Below are 19,025 nucleotides of genomic sequence, written 5' to 3'. Positions count from 1 at the left end.
TATATATATATAATTTTAAAAAAATATAAATTGAAGACGTCAAAAGAATATGTTAACACAGACGTAATAAGAACAGACTGTATTATTTCTCTCTCTCTCTCTCTCTCTCTCTCTGAGAATTGAAAAAAGAGGTTCAATTCTTTCTAATGGAGTATTAGATATATAATGGAGAAGTTAAAATCAGAGAATGCGCAGTCCATAACGTCTTCGGATGCTCTGAATTTATGTTAAGCATTAAATACTTGAAGAAATACAAAGACACTTTCGTGCACACGGCTATCTGCATATATGTATACACAAAATTATTCATTCAACTAATGTGCGAAATGAAGGTCAATAATATTGTGTAAACTATATGTTGCATCGGGGCAAATTGCCCACTGCGCCATTTTAGATATTATCTATACTAAATCATAGCATACTTATTTTACCTAATTTATCCTAAAATTTATCCTGTAAACAATTTATTAAAGGTGCAAGATATAATACTTAAAATTGAAATATTTAATTGATATTATTATTTCGCAAAAGTGAACCTGGTTTGCAAATGTAATTTAAAAGGTGCAATAAATGTTTATTGCTTTTGCCACGTGCTATCCAGTTTACTATGCGCAATTCAATATTTAGGAAATGGTAGCAGAGATGTACGTCACTATTTCGCTTTAATAGTAAATTATCGTGCGAATGTCTAGAGGAATTTGTGAAATTGCCAAAAATGCAATCGCGACACGAATATGCAGTCACGTTTAATTTTGGCCAAGATCACGAGAAAGCTAGAAATCAACTGCTGTTAAATATTTTTCATGAATTCATCAAAGAGCTATTTTTTTCTTATTTTTTTGAAAGATAGATTGATTTTATAAGTATATTTTTATTTTTTGTCAATCGTCAGCGATGTATTATTTAGCTTATTATAAAATAATAGAATAATAGAATAGTGTTATTTTATTTTCCTTTTGCGTCTCGCTAATCCTTATTATTTAAATGTTTTATTCGTAATTGAAGTCTCGTATATTTCTTAAAGAAGACGAAAAACAACGAAGGCGTGCTGGTAAAACGAATTTCACCACTGTCTGCAACCCAACTCGAGTGCTTCTTCTTCTTCCTCCGCATTAGAGGACTTTGCTCTCCATTCATTGTGAAGCTCAGTGCTCAACAGGGACAAAATGTTTATACGGTTCCGCGGTATGCTTGGCCAGCAGCCAGAGGATACTGCGTGTACATCTTGTCGACGGAAATAGACAGCCGCGGACCAAAATCCCCCATGACTTCTCTTTCGTCGTTTTCCTCTTCATACGACGTAGGATATGAAATGACGAGCTAGATCGTAGGAGGAGTCGAGGATCCAATCTGTGGCTCGATCAGTATATTATTCCTGAATTTTTTGATATAATTTTCAATCTTGTTTACATTTCTAGATCTTTCATTTTTTTTTTAAATATTTCGGATGTATAAATATTTGTAATTTAAAGATATTTATATAGAAATAATTTGTAATTTTTTTTTCTATCTACAAGAAATATAAATATTAATCTTGACATATCTCAAAATTTTTAGATTCCTGAGGCTTTAAATTTTTAGTTTTCTTGGGAGCTCAAGGAGAGCAAAAAAATCAAAATAATGCCAATTTGACATTATATTGGCCGATTATTGATCGAATTTATGTCATTTGTTTTGTCACAATTCGATTAATATGTTATTAATTTGACTTTCTTGTGTTGTTTGAGATATGAAACTTCTGAATATTTAAAAATTTCATATTCTTCAATTACACACATATTTCGATATTTTTAAATTAGACATTCTTCAATCATTTAGATATTTTAGATTGATGTTTAGGTTTTTTGATTGTATTATAGTGAAGTATTTTAGATTATAATTGACTTCTCAGCATTTATATCAGCATGATGATAGGTGTACGTACAGAAGAAAGTCTTTGCAAGTTCTACATGGGCTGGCTGGCTTCCGTTCCTGTCTTTTTCCTTCTTCAACGGAGAAGAAACGGGGAAAACGTCGGGGGAAAACACCTCGGCTCGCACCCTTGCCAACCAGCGTTCATTGGCCCTGCAGCATCGTCGCCGCTGACGTCCGTCTGTTCTTTATAACACGCAGTCGCATGTCCTCTCTACTGCGTCTTCGGTTTTTGGTATTTACTGGGAAATCGTCTACGACAGCGACCATGATTTCACAAACACGGCCGGATGTACAACAAGCGCATGCTTCCCTTGTTCTGCTACTCTCATCGTGCATCTTCATTTTCATTAAAATTACACTGTTAGGAATTTCTCAATGAATTTTAATTAACATGTAAAGGAAGCATATGGTTATGCACGAAATTAAATGTAATGAATGATGTAAATAAAAACTAAATTACAGTAGTCTTAAATGTGATGAACGTGTGTATTGAAATTAATGAACACATTATTATAGAAATTAATTTACACGTTAATGAAAAGTACGAGATCTGTAACTGAAAAGTAATTTACGTTAATGACATGTAAGAAACGTAAACGTATTAAACATTAAGCGTTAATAGTATTAGGCTTAATTAAAATATTATTAATATTCGTAAATGTAAAAGTATATTAAATTTCATCAAATACGTACATTAATAGTTATTTCAATTACGATTAATTAAATGTCATTTACATCCGTAAATGAAAAGTATATTAAATTTCATTACACTTAATTTTTCAGTTACTGTAAACTTAAATCTCATTAACATGTGCATTAATAGTCCTTTCAGTTACAGAGAAATTAAACTTCTTATATATATATATATATATTGCGGAATGAAAATTAATCCTCTTCTTAAAACTTAAGAAATGAGTACAAGGTATATAAACAAGTAGATATGACTAATACAAAACTAGTTATAATAACGAAAGACTTAATACATCTTCAGCGCGAGAGATTGCAACAGAAATGTCGTTCGCGTTCGTGACGTGCGTTCACGCGACCTCGATTTTCGCGAATGTCTATTTTTCATCGTGGAATTTCCCCGGCGCGAACAACACGATTCGACGACGCGTTCCATCCTGCCTTGGTGACTTTTACTGCGACTTCTGTGTATCTCTTCAACTGTGCCGGGCTCTTTTGTAGCACGTGCGCTTTTATACAAGGGTGAATCAAAAAATAAAGATACGAAAGCCTTTCTCGCGCAAACAAAGTGCTACAGTCTCCGACGAAAGTAACATGTTCATTAGATGCATGGAATTTGATACGATGAATTTCCGTCACTACTTCCTAGTACTTCGTTTTAGTACTCGTGCTTCTCAGATTGCAAAATTTTTATGAAGAATACTATTCAATTTATAAATAAATTTCAATTCGCAAAATATAGCTTGAAAAATAGGTAGAAAAGACGTACGATAAATTCTATTTTAAATAATAGCATTGGTATACGATTTGCAATTAATATATTCCCAAATGAGAATTCTAGTTAGAAATCGAATAGTTTATAAATCATGCAACTGCATACTCAAATATCAATAGATCGTAGATTAAAGGTACATATACTAGAGCGTATTATAAATAGAGAGATTTACAATAATTAACAATCCGTATTCGCCTTTATGTTCCACTTTATATATAACAATGAGCGATAATACATCGGTTTGCAATCGCGCATCACCTTAAATTACAGCCACACAAAAATGCTTATGGATGGATTTCGCTAATACGAAGCTGCTCGTATGCTATTAAATGCACTGTGAATAATTAAGTTAAATACAGTAAAAATTTTTGCAGTTTCTTAATTGGTTATCATATCAATATCAATTTAGGCCAAAGCGGTAAAATTCTTTGATTATAGATTCAACAGTCAAAGATCTGTATTTATTCAGCGCATTTAGCGTTACACATAACCATCCAGTTGCCGTCATCTGGCTCAATCAATGTATTTTTTACGTAGAGATCGGAATCGCAAAACCATATCTAATGCTAAATGTAACGCCAACTCACTTCCAGTTCTTTCTTAGTATTATACCCTTTCTTTCCATTTTTAACATGCGAATATATAGTATGTTATTTAATGCCATTCAGTATAATCGTTCCAGTTGATAGATATGTTTTGTGTTAAAGTTTAAATTATTTGGCACCATCTGCGATTCGTAAGTAAAATATTGAAAAACGTCATGGCATTTGCTTCCATTTTCTTTGTATGATTATAATTTGTGAATTATTTAATAAAGATCATAAACAGTAAAATGTACTGTAATTTAAAAGACGTAGAAATCAATGTAGATATTAAAATTCCTTCTGTCAAATATTTTTTTAACGATTGAGATCGCAAATTGGCTTTGTTAAAAGAGACGAAAAAGTCTGAAAATGTTATTAAAATGTGTAAGACATTTTCTTATCACACGTATTTTGGCGCAAAATGCACAATTGTGCACCATATTCAACAACTCTCCGGTATAGATCATCACCTACAATCGCGACAGATCATCATAATCTCAATCTATAAGTAGTCTTATAAATTCGCAATATAATAATATGTTCATCACACATTAGATTCGTGAACCTAATATATATCGCATAAAATAGTTATCAGACAAAATGTATTTTAGGCATTTGGAAAATCGCACTGTCTTTTTTTTTTACGCAAAGCTTTAACTAATGTGCACCGTTTCACAAGCAAGAGCACTCTCTTGTTGCGTTAATACACACGCACGTTCTTATGCACATTGCAATAATTATTATTATAACAATCTATTAATACTAATTTTAACGAGTTTGGTGTTTTCTCTTGGTAAATATAATATCCCATCTCTGAGTATTATCCAGCTACGTATATAATGCAAATTATAACACGTAAATCGATAAAATTATTAGAAGCCCTTAGATATAGAAAATTGTATTGCGTGCGTAATTACGAATGTATTATTTACGTGCATAACGCACACACAGAATTTCGATTGATCCTGTATACAGTGCAAATATATAATTACGTAATCGTTTGCAATTATTAACATTAAGTTTTGTAAGTTAAGCAAAATAAAAAAAAATTTTTAAAGATTTTGAAAGAAGAATGTAATTATCAAATATTTGTTTTTAAAACTTTGTTATCATATATAGGATTAAAAAATTTTGGCTAATTAATAATTGCATTTTATCATCTTTGTCTTTTTATCGACACTCATTGTAAATTGTGTTAAAGTTCAATCAATTGACTAATGTAGAATAGACCTTGGAACAGCTATATGCATTCAAAAACAAACAAACAAACACACACACACACACACACTCTCTCTCTCCCCCCCCCTTCCTCTCTGTAATATTATAATGTAGAATAATATTTATAAAGTTACATCAACGTTAAAATGTATCGTTATGTAACGTTATAATAATGCTACATAAGTAATGTTTTCTAAAATATTATACAATAAATATTATACAGTAGAAACAAGAAAAAGTGATTACAAGATTGTGATTCTGATATCTGTACCGATGGAATGTTAATATAAATACTGTTAAATACTTGCTCCTTATTATCTGTGCATAGTAATATAAATATTTCTGTGCATTTTATACAGTCTGATAACATTACAATTTTAATATTATAATTAATTCATATTAAAAACCGGCAATATCAACATCATAAAATTGATGTAACATAGTGTTAGTGTTATCCAGTCGTTGCTTATTATGAAAAAAATGGCGAAAACAAATTATATTATTTCATTATAAAATATCGCTACATTTTCCACGTTCACTTGTTTTATAGAGAAATGGGAGAAAATGCGCTTTTTTCTTAAAGCTGTCACATTAATTGAATGCCTGTTAAGATTCCTTGCTTTGTGGTCGGTCCACCGCCTCCTGCGCGTGTTGTAAGCCGGCGCAGTAGTGCAGCAACAGCACGCTTAGTGCCTGTACTCGCAGGTCGCTCTGCGCGATAAGTTTCATGCTGTCCGCGTCTCCGTTCTGGGACAGTTCTAATCTTGAGGTAGTTTCAGCATCTAGTGCGTTCTTCAATTTTCCCATCTGCGAAAAAAGATATACTTATTTAACAGATTCCTACAGTTAAATTTTTATATTGACTCTATGCAAGAAATCTTATCATTATTAAAATCACGGTGATTCAATGTTTAACGGTTCTTAAACTCTTTGATCAGGAAGACTCTTTATTCAATTTAGTAGTCCATGAATTTCTAGAGCCGTAGATATAAATCTCTCGAATTACCTTTTACTTCGAAATAACTGTATCACGTACCATGGTGTTGATTTTCTCGACGCGCTCCTGCGGCTCCAAGTATTTATATAAAAATTTGCCGGTATCCCTGGCTCTCGACATAAGACCATCGTCTAGGTCACCAGCCATAAGTGGAGCTGCAACACTTGGCTCAGCACCCTCCAAGAGGTCAGGACTTATTCCCAGACCTCCAGCCAATGAATTCTAAACGTTTCAACAATTTCATCAAATTGATTAATGCGACGCGCTCTCTAAAAGGTGCATCCTCGTTCGATGTTATGCCGATTCGGAAAGTGAAACATAATCAAGCAGTCGAACCGATCATGCGTGTGAATCGCATTGATCATCCTATATAGCTATATGATCACCGTGTGGAAGCTTGCTTCCAGTGTTAAGGTGCAATTGCAATGCAATCAGTGTTGTGATCAGCGTTCATCGTGTTGTTGAAAATCCTCGTCAATGAGAAAACTTGCAGCAGTTTCGAACAAGTGATAAATATTATCTCTCTTATGATGGAAATAATAGTCTGTAGATGTGACAGTAACCATTCACTAATTGTAAGCAGAGGAAATTCAGAGAGAGAGAGAATGAGAGAGAGAGAGAGAGAGAGAGAGAGAGAGAGAATTCAGATATTCATAAATAAATGATCTATAAAAAATCAATGATTAATTGGATCAAAATTGCCTCAAATTCTATCGTTTATCGTTAGTATGCACAGTTATTAATCACTTTATCTTGCATCTTATGTGAGAACTAGCAAGTTCATCTTGGATGGCGATTGTAAGGCATGATTAATGAAGGAATGATTAAAGCGAATAAACACACAAGCAAAGAATTATAAGATATGAAAAATTTTCCAAAGAGTACATTCTTTTTTCTCCTTTGGTTTTAGATTTGAGAAAACATGGAAGAAGGTGAAGCGGAGAAGGTTTGACTAACCCAGATAAAAAACTATATGGTAAAATGGAAAGTTGCGTAATGATATATATGCAAGGAGAAAAAATGTTTTACTGAAATTACAGTGCCTTAGCCATTTAAAATTTAGTGCAATTTAAAAAATAGAAGGTAAAAAATACGGAATATAGACAAAAAACATTTATTTTTAATTTAATTAAAAATAACATAATGTTTCAATATATTTTTAATATAATCTTTCAATTGAAAATAATATGATTTATAAAATATATTTATGTATAATCGATAATTATATTCGAATTGTAATGTTATTACCTTAAATTTTTCAATTATGTCCTCTGTTCATTAGAATTGCAATGCTAACGAATAAATGTTGAACATTTTCGTCAGATAAAAATTTTTGAAATTGAGCACCTTCTCCGCTTCGGACGAACAAATGTGTGTTATTATTCTACCTTGCGGGATGCACAGGGACTTGGGGGGAGACTTCGAGATGCCAGACCAATACCGGAAGCCGGTGGGGCCAAGCAACTGGTACTTCCAGCCTTCTTCAGGCCCAATAGAGTGTTAGCTATACTAGCCTTCACGGCCATCATACTTGCGCCCTAATTAATCGATCAATGGATTTCAAATAGATTAATACCTTTTCACCATTTTACGATAACAAGCTATTCGTAAAATAATAAATCAAAAGTGCAAAATTGATTGCGCTATTTTCGTCGTAAAGTGTACGTCGTTTTACCAATAAAGTATACAATCTATGAAATTTCAAAATACTTTATACTTGCCAATTTATTGCTATCTAAATTCTAAGACATATTAGACCGAAGTAAAATATAAATAAATTTGAATGCTGTATATCCACGTCATAGAAATCTGCGTTAAAAGGTTACAAAAATGTTTATTTAGAATAATTTTAAAATATTTTCTTTTGCAGACTACTCACAAATATCACATATATGTAGAATATATGCTTTATTAATAATTTTAAAAAATTAAAATTAATGAAAATAAAAACACTGTTGATCTCATATGAAAAAGAAAATTAAACATACTTATCTACTCGTACGTAGTTCATTGAGAACAAAGGCAAGGTCAAGGTGCAAGCTTTACAAAGAACCTTCACCTCCCCGTGCGTATGTTCAGTTCGTTTTATTGCCAACAACAAAATGCAAGTCACGCTTAACAATCTCTGCTATATACAAAATATTAAGATAAATGCATTTGAAGACACACGTGAGTTTTCGAAAATTGTACAGTCCCTTGATCATGTGACATGTCATTAAACACTCTAATATTTCATTGATATGTAATAATGATATTTATTTGATCTGTCCACGTGATCAGTACTCAGAATTAATATCACATAAAAATCGATCTTTTTAGTATAACTCGATAAAAAAGTATTATAAATAAATAAAAACAGTTGGATAAAACTGAACATGTTCAAAATGCGAAACAAAGTCCATTATTGCTACATTTAAAAATACTTTTAAATAATAAATATTATAAATATAGATATCACTTTTAAATATCATGTATATAACACCGTGCGACAACATTTTTCACACAAGAAAAACTCAAATTTTCCGTGAAAGTAGAGATGAAATCTAGTATCAGCGTGCGTTTAATTTGGCGATATCAAATCGTTTGCGGTTTTTGTGTATGTTCGAAGTTCAGAGGAGGTCACTTCGTCTACAACGCAAGATGAAATACGATTGTCTGAAAATTATATATTTTCATAAAATTATGTATTTCCATGTAAAATTGATCGTCGAATGAAAAAACAATCAAATTAAAGCGATTGGAGTAGAGCAAAATGATGAAAAAATACATTTTTAGTCGAAAATTGCTCAAATTTCTTCTTTTTATGATTTTCTTTGTGAATATTAATGAGAAAATGTATTTTGCATGACTTCATTTAAAAGCAACATTTGTTACTCGATATTAAAAATCTTTATTTTAGACCGCATATGTGAGAAACACAATCAATACTAGAAATTTGAAAAGACTGCAATATGGTATATATGTATTAGGTGTTAAACTTAATTCCTGCCGTTTTTCGTCTCCAAAATTGATTTGTTTCGAAGGGAAATACCTTAATCAAAGTATTATTAATAAAGTATTATTAATTAGTAATAAAGTAGAAAATGGAGGAAATTACTTTGATTAAGGTATTCATTCATCTTCCCTTCGAAACAGATCAATTTTGAAAATGAAAAACGGCAGGAATTAAGTTTAACACCTAATAGTTTGAAAAGACTACAATATAGTATATATGCAAGTACATATATAGTGTATATTAATAATTCAAGATTGAATTATTTAAAGCAATGAAGATCCAGCTTCGACCGTAATAGGCATTTTAAATTTCTAGTATTTGTTATTCGTTTTTTCTAACAAAATAAAGGAAATTAAATTTAAAGTTATTAAAGTTAAGCTAAATTTTAAAGTTAAAAATTAATTAATTAAATCTTATTTTCGTGTTTCCATGCGAGCATAGCACGAACAGTAAATATGGTACACGCAACCTCCAGCACGTACCATAAATTCGGCACATAAGACATAATAAAATAACCTTTAAAACCTTCCACAAAGCTTTTCGATATATTGCGCGAATATTTTGGCGGCGTATATAAAAAAAACCGCACAAATAGTAAAAGTTATTACGATACGGACACTGCATTTTTCTTTTCTTTTTTAATTTTTACTTTGCTTCATCAATTTGTTTTACTTTTGTTTTAAACCCATTCTACAATTGCATAAATGTAGTTGTAAATAGTTGTAGTTGTAAGAATTGATCAATCACTGTCGAATACAAGAAGAATATTCAACTGTGATTGGTCAATTCTTACAACTACAATCACTTACAACTACGCTTACGTAATTGTAGAATAGGCTTTAGGCTCTGTTCTGAAAATGCTTATAACACTTGTGAGCATTTATTTAACATTTGATAAACAACAAGAATGAAATGATTCGTAAGCGTTGTAAGTCTGAATCGGATTGCGGCGTTATACAATAGGTAGCTAACTTCAAGAGAAATGCGTTATGACTGCTTTTGTAGAAAGGTCGAAAATTTTGAATATATATATGTATATATAACTTTTAATTAAAAATACATATTTTCACCATTTTCCTTTATTTCCGTTTTAATTTTATCATTTTCTCATTCAGCGACTAATTTTGTATGAAAATACATGATTTTTAGACAATTGTAAAATTTCATTTTACATCATGGCCGAAATAACCTGTTCAAATGTGCATAAAACTTCAAATGCGCATAAAAATGCAAATGATTTGATATCGCCAAATTAAACGCACGCTGATACTAGATTTCATCTTTTTCACGGAAAATTTGAGTTTTCCATGTGTGAAAAAAAAATTTATTTTTTTTGCACAGTGTAATATTATAGTTATACTTTTTATATATTATAAATTATCTATATCTATATATAATACATAACATAAAAATATTATACAATATATATCATATAATATTTTTATGTTATTTTTAAATATTCTTTATTTACATTGATAGATATGAATATTAGGCAACGTCTAAATTATAATATAAGGAACGTAAAATGTGATTTCTAAAAAATGAATAAATAAATAAATCATGGAGTACTTGTAATATAGTTGATTCAATGTACGTCATGATATGATTGTAAATTGCATGTTTGAGGAGCAAACTTTCAAAACATGTTTTGTCTAAAATTTATAATTTTCAGAAAACGAAAAAGAAAGCCATAAGGAAACCACGCGCTTTACAGAAAATAACAATTTGCCAATAAAATGTAAAATGTTAAACAAAATTATTAAACTGTTTCTAATAATGTTAAACAATAGTACATTACGATACACGTGCGCAAAGTAGGTGTTTCCCACACGAGCGAAGTTTCTCGCTTCGCGAGGGTGACAAACTTCGCTCGTGTGGGAAACACCTACTTTGCGCACGTGTATCGTAATGTACTATTGTTTGTCTCTAATTAAAGGATATATTATAATATACTTCGAATGTCTAGACTTTTTTCAGCATATAAATTGATGGTAAAAAAATACTTCCAGAACATCGTAGAGCTTAAAATATGAGTCTTTTAACATTGAACACTATGTCGTCTCTAACTCAAAAAATGTAATTTAGACAAAATGCATTTTGGAAGTCTGCTCCTCATTTGTGTAAACGTAAAGAAACGTTGCAGTGTATAAATTATAATACAATCATACAAAATAATGTTACTGATATTAATTATTTAATTATAAGATTCACAGCATCGGACTAGAAAGCAAAATACTATTTCGTTTTTAACTTAATATTAAAAATTACTATCAAGGTAAGAGTTTCTCTTAAATATAAATAAATTGGAATATTTTCTAAATGCCAATAGTGAAGATTAAGTGTCTTTTTCCTTTCGGTCTCCGAACCTGCTGTCTCGTATAGGAAGCATCATATAACGCAATACAAAATGATTACGCTCGCGGATAGCAAAATGCCCTAAGGTTCTACGTCTTGAGTACCTGTACATTATCTTCGCATTCAGTCAGAGAGATCTCCGGGCTAGAGATATCCCCAACATTTGGTTCGCCGACGACGACCTCGTCCGCCTCCAGAGCCAAGGTTGCTAGACTTTCTGCACCGCAGGTGCCGGACGCCTGACAACGTGCCTCGCACTTTTTATGACATACCATGCCGCAGTCTCGACACTGTACTGCATCCTTTAACCAAATCTGCACAGGAAACAATCTGGATAATCATTAAGTAAAATAAAATAGAGAAATAAAATAAAATAAAATTTTGGAAAAATAAAAATATTTTTTTAATTAGATTACATAAGATGTAATATATATTTTACATTTGACAGAGTTCTCTCTCCCTTCCCCCCTCTCTCTCCTTTAGATACCACAAACATTAATTAAAAGAAGGATATGTATGTACACTTAGAAAAATTTATAGTTTCAATTCTAATAAATCTATCATATAAAATATTTAATAAATATAAAAATATATTTATTTAGTAAAAGAACTATTAATTTGATTTAACAATCATTCTTTTTATTGAACAACTATTTATTTACTGTAAGTAAATGTTTAGTCAGCTATACTGAATTAAATATTTATTAAAATTGACTACATTTTTTTCTCAGCGTAATTAATTGATAATTTTATTGATTTTCATCAGGACAATTTGAATTATTAAATAAACTATTGATTTACAATGCCATACTTACCTTTTTCGTGCAAAAATCGCAATGTGTTGCTCTGTGGAAATGCGTCCTGATGAAATCGTGCATCTTTCTGTCAATGATTTCCTCGCTTGGAATTGGTTGAATTTTGGCAGTTTCTGCATTTTCTTTCTTTCCAAAATCGTTGACTATGAGATCGCTTGGTTGACAAGATTCCCATACATACGATAGCAGGATGTCGCCGTAACAGAGTGTTGGATCGAATCCCGAATAACCCTGCAGTCTTACGTATGATGTTGCTAAAGAAGCTTTAAAAGAAATTCCATAATTAATTCTTTAAACTTGTTTCTAATTAATTCTCTTTAGAACTGACGAAATTTATTTTTACCACAATTTTTACCACAATTTCAATGCAAGAGAAATATTTATTCTTTTATTTCGAGTTTACTTAAGAAAATTTATCAGACAAAATATTGTTTATATATAATTATATATACTGTCCCATAAGTTTTTGCCAAGCACTTTTGTGTAGATAGAGCGAAAAGAAAATAAATGATTTTGTCTCTCGCTGTTTTTCTGTAAAGTTGATAGCATTTAAATAAAAATTATTGAAACCAATATTCAGCGACTTTTATAATTAATTTAATATCTTGTTAACCCCATTGAGAAAAATGTAAAATGGTAGAGGATTTTTCGACTCAATTTAGTTCACTCTATCTACGCAAAAGCGCTTGGCAAATACTTACAGGACACCCTGTATAATATATATTTGTAATTGTTATAACTAAAATTGAAAATGAAAAAATAATTTTTTTTTTAAACCTACCACTATCTGGAGGCAATAAAGCATGACATTTCAAGTAATGTCCAGTCGTGGAAGTGCAACACTGCGACAAGATTAATTTTACAGGTGCATTTATGTAGCCTAGCAGTTTCGGTGGTGTTTCACCTCCCTTCACACGGCCCCATACACCTACATTTAAGTATTGCAATTCAGAATCAATCCGGAAGCTCTTGGTTTCCTCGAAGGTAATCAGAGAGGCATACGGTTTTTCTTTCGTGTTGTGATACAGATCAGCAATATTGTTTGTGTTACTATCGTCCGGAAGATAAAATTGAACATTGCTGGATGACGCCGATGACGTGGAGATCGTCGAGATTCGTCGAGACGGCGTAGTATCCGGTGTCTGGGCGATTTCTTCTGTCTGAATGCTGCTTTTTCTTCTCTTGAATAACTTATTGGTTTCCGACCGAGTGTCCGTGAGATCAGTATCAGAATCTCGTAGATCAGAGAACTTGATTTGTGTCTCAAATTTCATCTTCCCAGCGTCTTCTACGCTCGGGCTGTCTAGCTTGCCCACTGAATCACTCTTTGAAGTCTTCCTTTCTGCGAAAAGTATTCTCTCGTTATCTGTTTTCTGTCCTCTCTCGCTCGAATCTGCCTTCGAATACCGTCTCTCTACCCTGATAATGAAACGTCGCTGTACAGCAGACTTGACAAATTTCGCTACTTGGTTCATGTTCGACACCTTTTTGCTGTCTACAGCTACCAAAATATCGCCCTTTCTCATTTCGGCGATCGCCGCCGGACTGCCAGATACTATGGTCTCAACTAGTACACACATTTGGCCGATCTCTGGCACAATTTCCTGCTTGAACACTACACCCAACTGCTGAGAGCCCGTTTTACTGATGATTAAGTCTAACACCATATATGGAACCCCATTATACTGCGTTAAGTAAATCCATGGGGTGGAATCTATGCTCATGGTACAATAGACTTCTATCTGCGATACGTCTTCGCCATTATTGAGAACGATAGGTGCGAGATTTAGTCTGCTAATCTCCAATAGTATGACTTCCAAATATCCTGGAGTGAGCTGAGTACTTGCAACCTGGAAATATGGATCAAGATATTATGTGAAAATAAATTAAAATAAAAATTATAAAAACTAATCTTTACTTCTCGAATTAAAATTTTAGCAAATATACGAGTGAATTATCTAAAGCTATGAATAAATTTAAAGGAAGAAGGTATTATACTTCTGAGAGATCCACAGCCTCGTCATTCAATCTTCGGAAAAACGGTTTGTAACGCATCTTATAACGAGGTAGAGTATGCTTCCGCTTCACCGCCCTCCTAATCTGACTGGTAATGATTGAAATTATCTGAGGCTGTAACTGACGACCTTGAAACTGTGATTGTACTTCCAACTCCAAGATCGGATCAGAATAAAAACTCAATGACCAGTGCGTGTACGGTACCCGAGTAAACTGCAGCCTAGCTTTACCACTGATACGCTTTACTGTAAAAATTTATGTGTAAAAAAAACGTTATAATATTGGATTGGGGAGAAAGATTCTTCGTATTTTTATGCAAAAGTTTTTCATGTTGCGAAATTTTCATTACAATTATATCATTCGCTAGAGTAAAGTTTCAGCTTGTTTTTTTTAATTGCGGTATGATGATTTTTATCGGAGTTATGAGCAATCAAAGTCAGAATGCTCCTTTACTTAACTCGCGAATAACAAAAAATTATAGGAACATTTAAAAATGTAGGGAAAATTTCAAGCTTTCACGATAGGCAGTCGAAAATTTTCGTAAATTTTTTTTGGGCACGTGAGAGACCTTCAAAGTAAAAAAAATTTTCATCTTTTTCATTTGTAGTTTTTTATATGTAAAAATTAGCAAACTCACAGAAATTCGAAAAATATAGTAACCTTTCGGAAGTAGAGATTTCAAGCTTTAAAATCCTTTTTTTAAATTTAAATTTCATTCATTTTTGACGAAGATATTGTATATACAATTTTGAATTTAAAAAATACAAAGAAACTTTCTCCCCAACTTAATATATTATAATTCTTTTTTCTTATCATATATATAATACCTTGCAGCGCCATATAGGCTGTTTTACCAAGCAGCATCTTAACATCTATAGACAATTGAAAGTTTCCTGAGTAATGTAAATCTAAGGCCAAGTCCAGAGACTCCAGCAAACCTGTATCGGCATCGATTTTTGAATCAGCGACTTCCAAACCCTTTATCGTTGGAAATTGCGTGCCAAGGTTCAAGTCTCTTAACTGCAAACAGTTACAGAAAATTTATTAAAACAAAGGCTTACAAGTACTTTTTTAAATTTTGAAATATCATTTCAAAATTATTTTAGTTAATAATTCTCACTTTCACACTGTCTAACAACTTGGCGGTGGTCGACTGCGTTAGAAGCTCCTTGAATTCATTATTTAATTTCCTATAAAGCCACAGACGCACTCGCTCGGCATTTCGCAGCTCATTGAAGAGGAATTGCAGCGTAAGGTTTATAGCCAAGTTCTCATTACCCTGAGACATCGCCTGTCGGGCCATACTGTTATTGGAGTTTGCCCGCTCCTCCTGCATCTGTTCCACTAGTTCTTTAGGTAATTGCGTCTTGCCATGCTGCAGCTGTCTCTGTGGCGGAGCAGCCTGAGGTCCTGATTCCAAATACCTCTTGAACAAATAAAACTGCAACGCCAAGGTACATATTACACCGCAAACGAATGTAAAAATGACCACCAAAACCAGTTGCAAACTGTCCATATTAAATCACAGCTCTTGAGGATGCAGTCTCTTCTTCGAGTATTAATTAACGCAACATACAATACAAATGTGGTCCAGATGCAGATTATTGCATAAATAATATTGTATTATGCATATGTGAAAGAAAGTTCTCAATATTTATGCTGAAGGCGAAGTTGTTAAAGAAACAATTCTTTTCAGATGAGTATTAACAATAAGACATATTGCACACACTATTACTTATTATCACACTACATGCACATGACAAGAGGAAGAGTTCCAAATATGCATATTAGAGCCCCGATTGTTGAAAATTCAGTCCCTCTTCCATGAGTGTTGACGAGTTCCAAAAGAAAAAACAGGCTGTAGAAAAAATTATGAAGATTAAAATATATATTTGATAATTAAAAGTGATCGAGGAGAATTTAAACATTGCAACCATATAATTAACTATCATACGTGTAAAACAATTTATAATTATTATTAAAATTTTTCAAAAGAATTCATTTTTCATTTTTTATTAACTGTAATATTATAAAAAATATTTTTTTAATTGCATTAATTGCAATTAGAATAGAAATTTACTTTTACTACTATCTCAGGAAAAATTCTGTATTATTATCCTAATTGAAAGAAAAAGTTGTACAATTTGTTTTCATTATTACATTAGCAGCAGATAAAATACGAAAGAGAAAGAGAAGAGGAGACAGAAGACAATTCTAATTATTTTAAGAGAAATCGACCTCTGACTTTTGTATCGTATTGTTACTACCTAAAGTTGCATTAGGAACTTTCGGTACGGCCGAACGTCACCACCTTGCGCCCGACACATCGCGCTGCACACGGACCAGGTCCCGTGGTCTTCACGGCTCGACAGGTATTCGGAGCACTTTCACTCGTCGACCGCGAATCAGCTGAACGATGCGCGCGCGCGCGCGCATAGGGAATGAGTCTTCGCGTCACTGCGCCGCATATCCCAGCATATCCGGGGAAACGGCGACGTTCACGGACAGCAATCGCGAGGAGTCACCGTGTAGTGGGACGAATTCAATGTCTCATGCATCCCTATCGATCCTCCGGCAGCCATGTTCGCACCCCGAGTGAACCCTGAACTGCACAATAATCAACAATTCGATAATTCTTTGATGAAAATAAAATAATTAATATATATAAATTGGAAGTAAGAGAACGTAATAGAATAGCGTAAATAAAGAAGGCAAAATTGAAACAACGAAACATAAAAAAACATTCCATATTCCCATACCGCACAGAAGATTGACGCAATATTGCTGCAATGTTGCAATATTGCAGATTGCAATGTAACATTGCAGAAATATTACAGAAATGTAAATTAACAATTTGCCTGCAAAATGTCAGTAATATGCCTGTAATATTCCACAAACATTGCAAAACTGTAATTCTTTCATTGTTACAGTAATAATAATATAAAAATATAAGTTTTTATAATATTTATGTAGTATAGTCTTTTAGTTTAACAGCCGTTTTTTTATGATATAATAATTAATATAATCCATTTTATATTTAAATAAAAAATTTATTGATCTATTATTTAGCGGCCATTTCATTAGTGAAGTTTTATATTTATTTTGAATATGAAATCAAAAGATTGTGTGTATAATATCGAGTTTGGATACAATCAATGCAATTATGGGATAAGACGATAAGCAATTAAGCTGCTGAAAACGATTTATTGAAATATTAATTATATGATCGATGATGTGTTTATGCTTGATGTGAACGCAAGAATAAACCAGCGCCTGTGAACTTTATTGATCAATTTCATACCGTCATTTTTTAATCGATTTCAGTTGACTCGGAGTGGTTTCGAATTAAAAAGAATCACTGCGATTAACTTAATCCATGATTAACTTACCAAGCGACTGTATTATTATGTTAATGTGGATAATATTTGTAGTTTGTTCGGGGCACACACATACATGCTTTATCCTTACGAATAAATTTATCCTTCAGAATTAATACATTTATTAGAATATTTTATGGATTATCATAAAAAATTGCTTTTGGAAAGCACATATTACTATAAAATTAAAATTAGTAAGATACATTGTACAGAAAATATTTTTCATTTCAGAGTCTTCGTAAGAAATTTATCCAAATGTATAATTACATTGCAATATTGTCGGAACGTTTTGTTGCAATATAACAAAAAACGGACATCTTAACATTGTTAGAATCTTGCAGCAATAATTCAGCAATATTTTGTAACCACCATGCAAAACATTGCTGAATTATTGGTGCAAGATTGCAATGCAATATTGCAATGTTTCAGTGAAATCATTCTGCAATATTTCTGCAATCTTTCTGTGCTGTATGGGATAGATATCTCTTTTACGTTTCATTGTCTCAATTTTTGCTTTCAGAAATTTTACGCTTCTGTTACTCTCTCTTTACATTCATTTTATAACTTTTATTTTCGTTCCAGTAAATTCCAAGTGAATTCCTGAATTTCTTGATTAATGAGGCGTCGTTGAACCGTTGCGAATGATTTAAAGTTTCATCGAGCGAGCGAGAGAGAGAGAGAGAGAGAGATTTCTAATTTTTAAAATTAAAATCGGAACTGAATTCGAAAAAGACGAAGAACTCCCCTCCCTCCCACTCCCAACGAGATTTCAATTTAGAATTACAGTCGAAGAAAACAACATCAAAGTCGAGATAAAATTAAGTGTATCGAAGATGTTTTGATGCTTCGATTAGTCTGTGAAAATTGACGATCTGGCGCATAATTATGGTTATCGTATAAAAACTTGAAATAAAGAAAGAAATAAATTAGCAAACATAAATATATCACTAAAAATTTTCGTGTTTTTTTTCTCAATCGATAAGGTTAGTTTTCATTTTAGATACGACCATGGTGGAAGGGATAAGTCCGGATTTACAATAGGGTTTTAAGCCTTAAGCCTTAAAAAAAATAAGAAATGGGCGAATCACAGTCGTTTATTCTTCTCGGATTCGACTGTAATTGGTCAATTTCTTACGGTTTAATTCTTAAAATACCTATTGTAGATCCGGGGTAAGGCCCTGCGTACAATGGAGAAAACATTAGGAACAAGAATAGATACGTATTAAGATTTTAACCTATCAGATACCAGTTACACCCTTTGACTATATACCTCTGGACTGCTAACGGCAGCC

General features: G+C 32.3%; 1 protein-coding gene across 3 annotated transcripts; it reads right to left on the bottom strand.

The window, feature by feature from the left end:
• Positions 1 to 5,585: 5,585 nt before the first annotated feature.
• On the bottom strand, positions 5,586 to 17,077 carry Pdzd8 (PDZ domain containing 8). Of its 3 annotated transcripts, none has more exons than XM_018509813.1 (10): positions 16,624 to 17,077; positions 15,477 to 16,214; positions 15,184 to 15,376; positions 14,339 to 14,601; positions 13,122 to 14,190; positions 12,341 to 12,603; positions 11,630 to 11,839; positions 7,564 to 7,713; positions 6,215 to 6,397; positions 5,586 to 5,985 (listed from the first exon to the last, which is right to left on the bottom strand). In XM_018509813.1, the coding sequence occupies exons 2-10, from the start codon at positions 15,870 to 15,872 to the stop codon at positions 5,785 to 5,787; spliced, it is 2,928 nt and encodes a 975-aa protein (XP_018365315.1). In that variant the 5' UTR covers positions 15,873 to 16,214; positions 16,624 to 17,077; the 3' UTR covers positions 5,586 to 5,784. The 3 variants fall into 3 exon arrangements, with proteins under 3 accessions (XP_018365315.1, XP_018365317.1, XP_018365316.1); XM_018509815.1 differs by having other exon boundaries at positions 15,477 to 15,797; XM_018509814.1 differs by lacking the exon at positions 7,564 to 7,713.
• Between the last annotated feature and the right edge of the window lie 1,948 nt (positions 17,078 to 19,025).

Source organism: Trachymyrmex cornetzi, unplaced genomic scaffold (genome assembly GCF_001594075.2).
Source record: "Trachymyrmex cornetzi isolate Tcor2-1 unplaced genomic scaffold, Tcor1.1 scaffold316, whole genome shotgun sequence".
Classification (NCBI taxonomy): domain Eukaryota; kingdom Metazoa; phylum Arthropoda; class Insecta; order Hymenoptera; family Formicidae; genus Trachymyrmex; species Trachymyrmex cornetzi.
The sequence above is the reverse complement of the archived record's forward strand: the minus strand, read 5'-3'. Positions and strand labels throughout refer to the sequence as shown.

Coding starts and splice junctions, on each gene's coding strand:
- Pdzd8 (XM_018509813.1), bottom strand. CDS start 15,872: ATGGACAGTTTGCAACTGGTTTTGGTGGTCATTTTTACATTCGTTTGC. Junction 14,191..14,338: donor AGGCTGTGGATCTCTCAGAA/GTATAATACCTT, acceptor CCATATTTCCAG/GTTGCAAGTACTCAGCTCAC. Junction 11,840..12,340: donor GCGATTTTTGCACGAAAAAG/GTAAGTATGGCA, acceptor TTTCCTGTGCAG/ATTTGGTTAAAGGATGCAGT.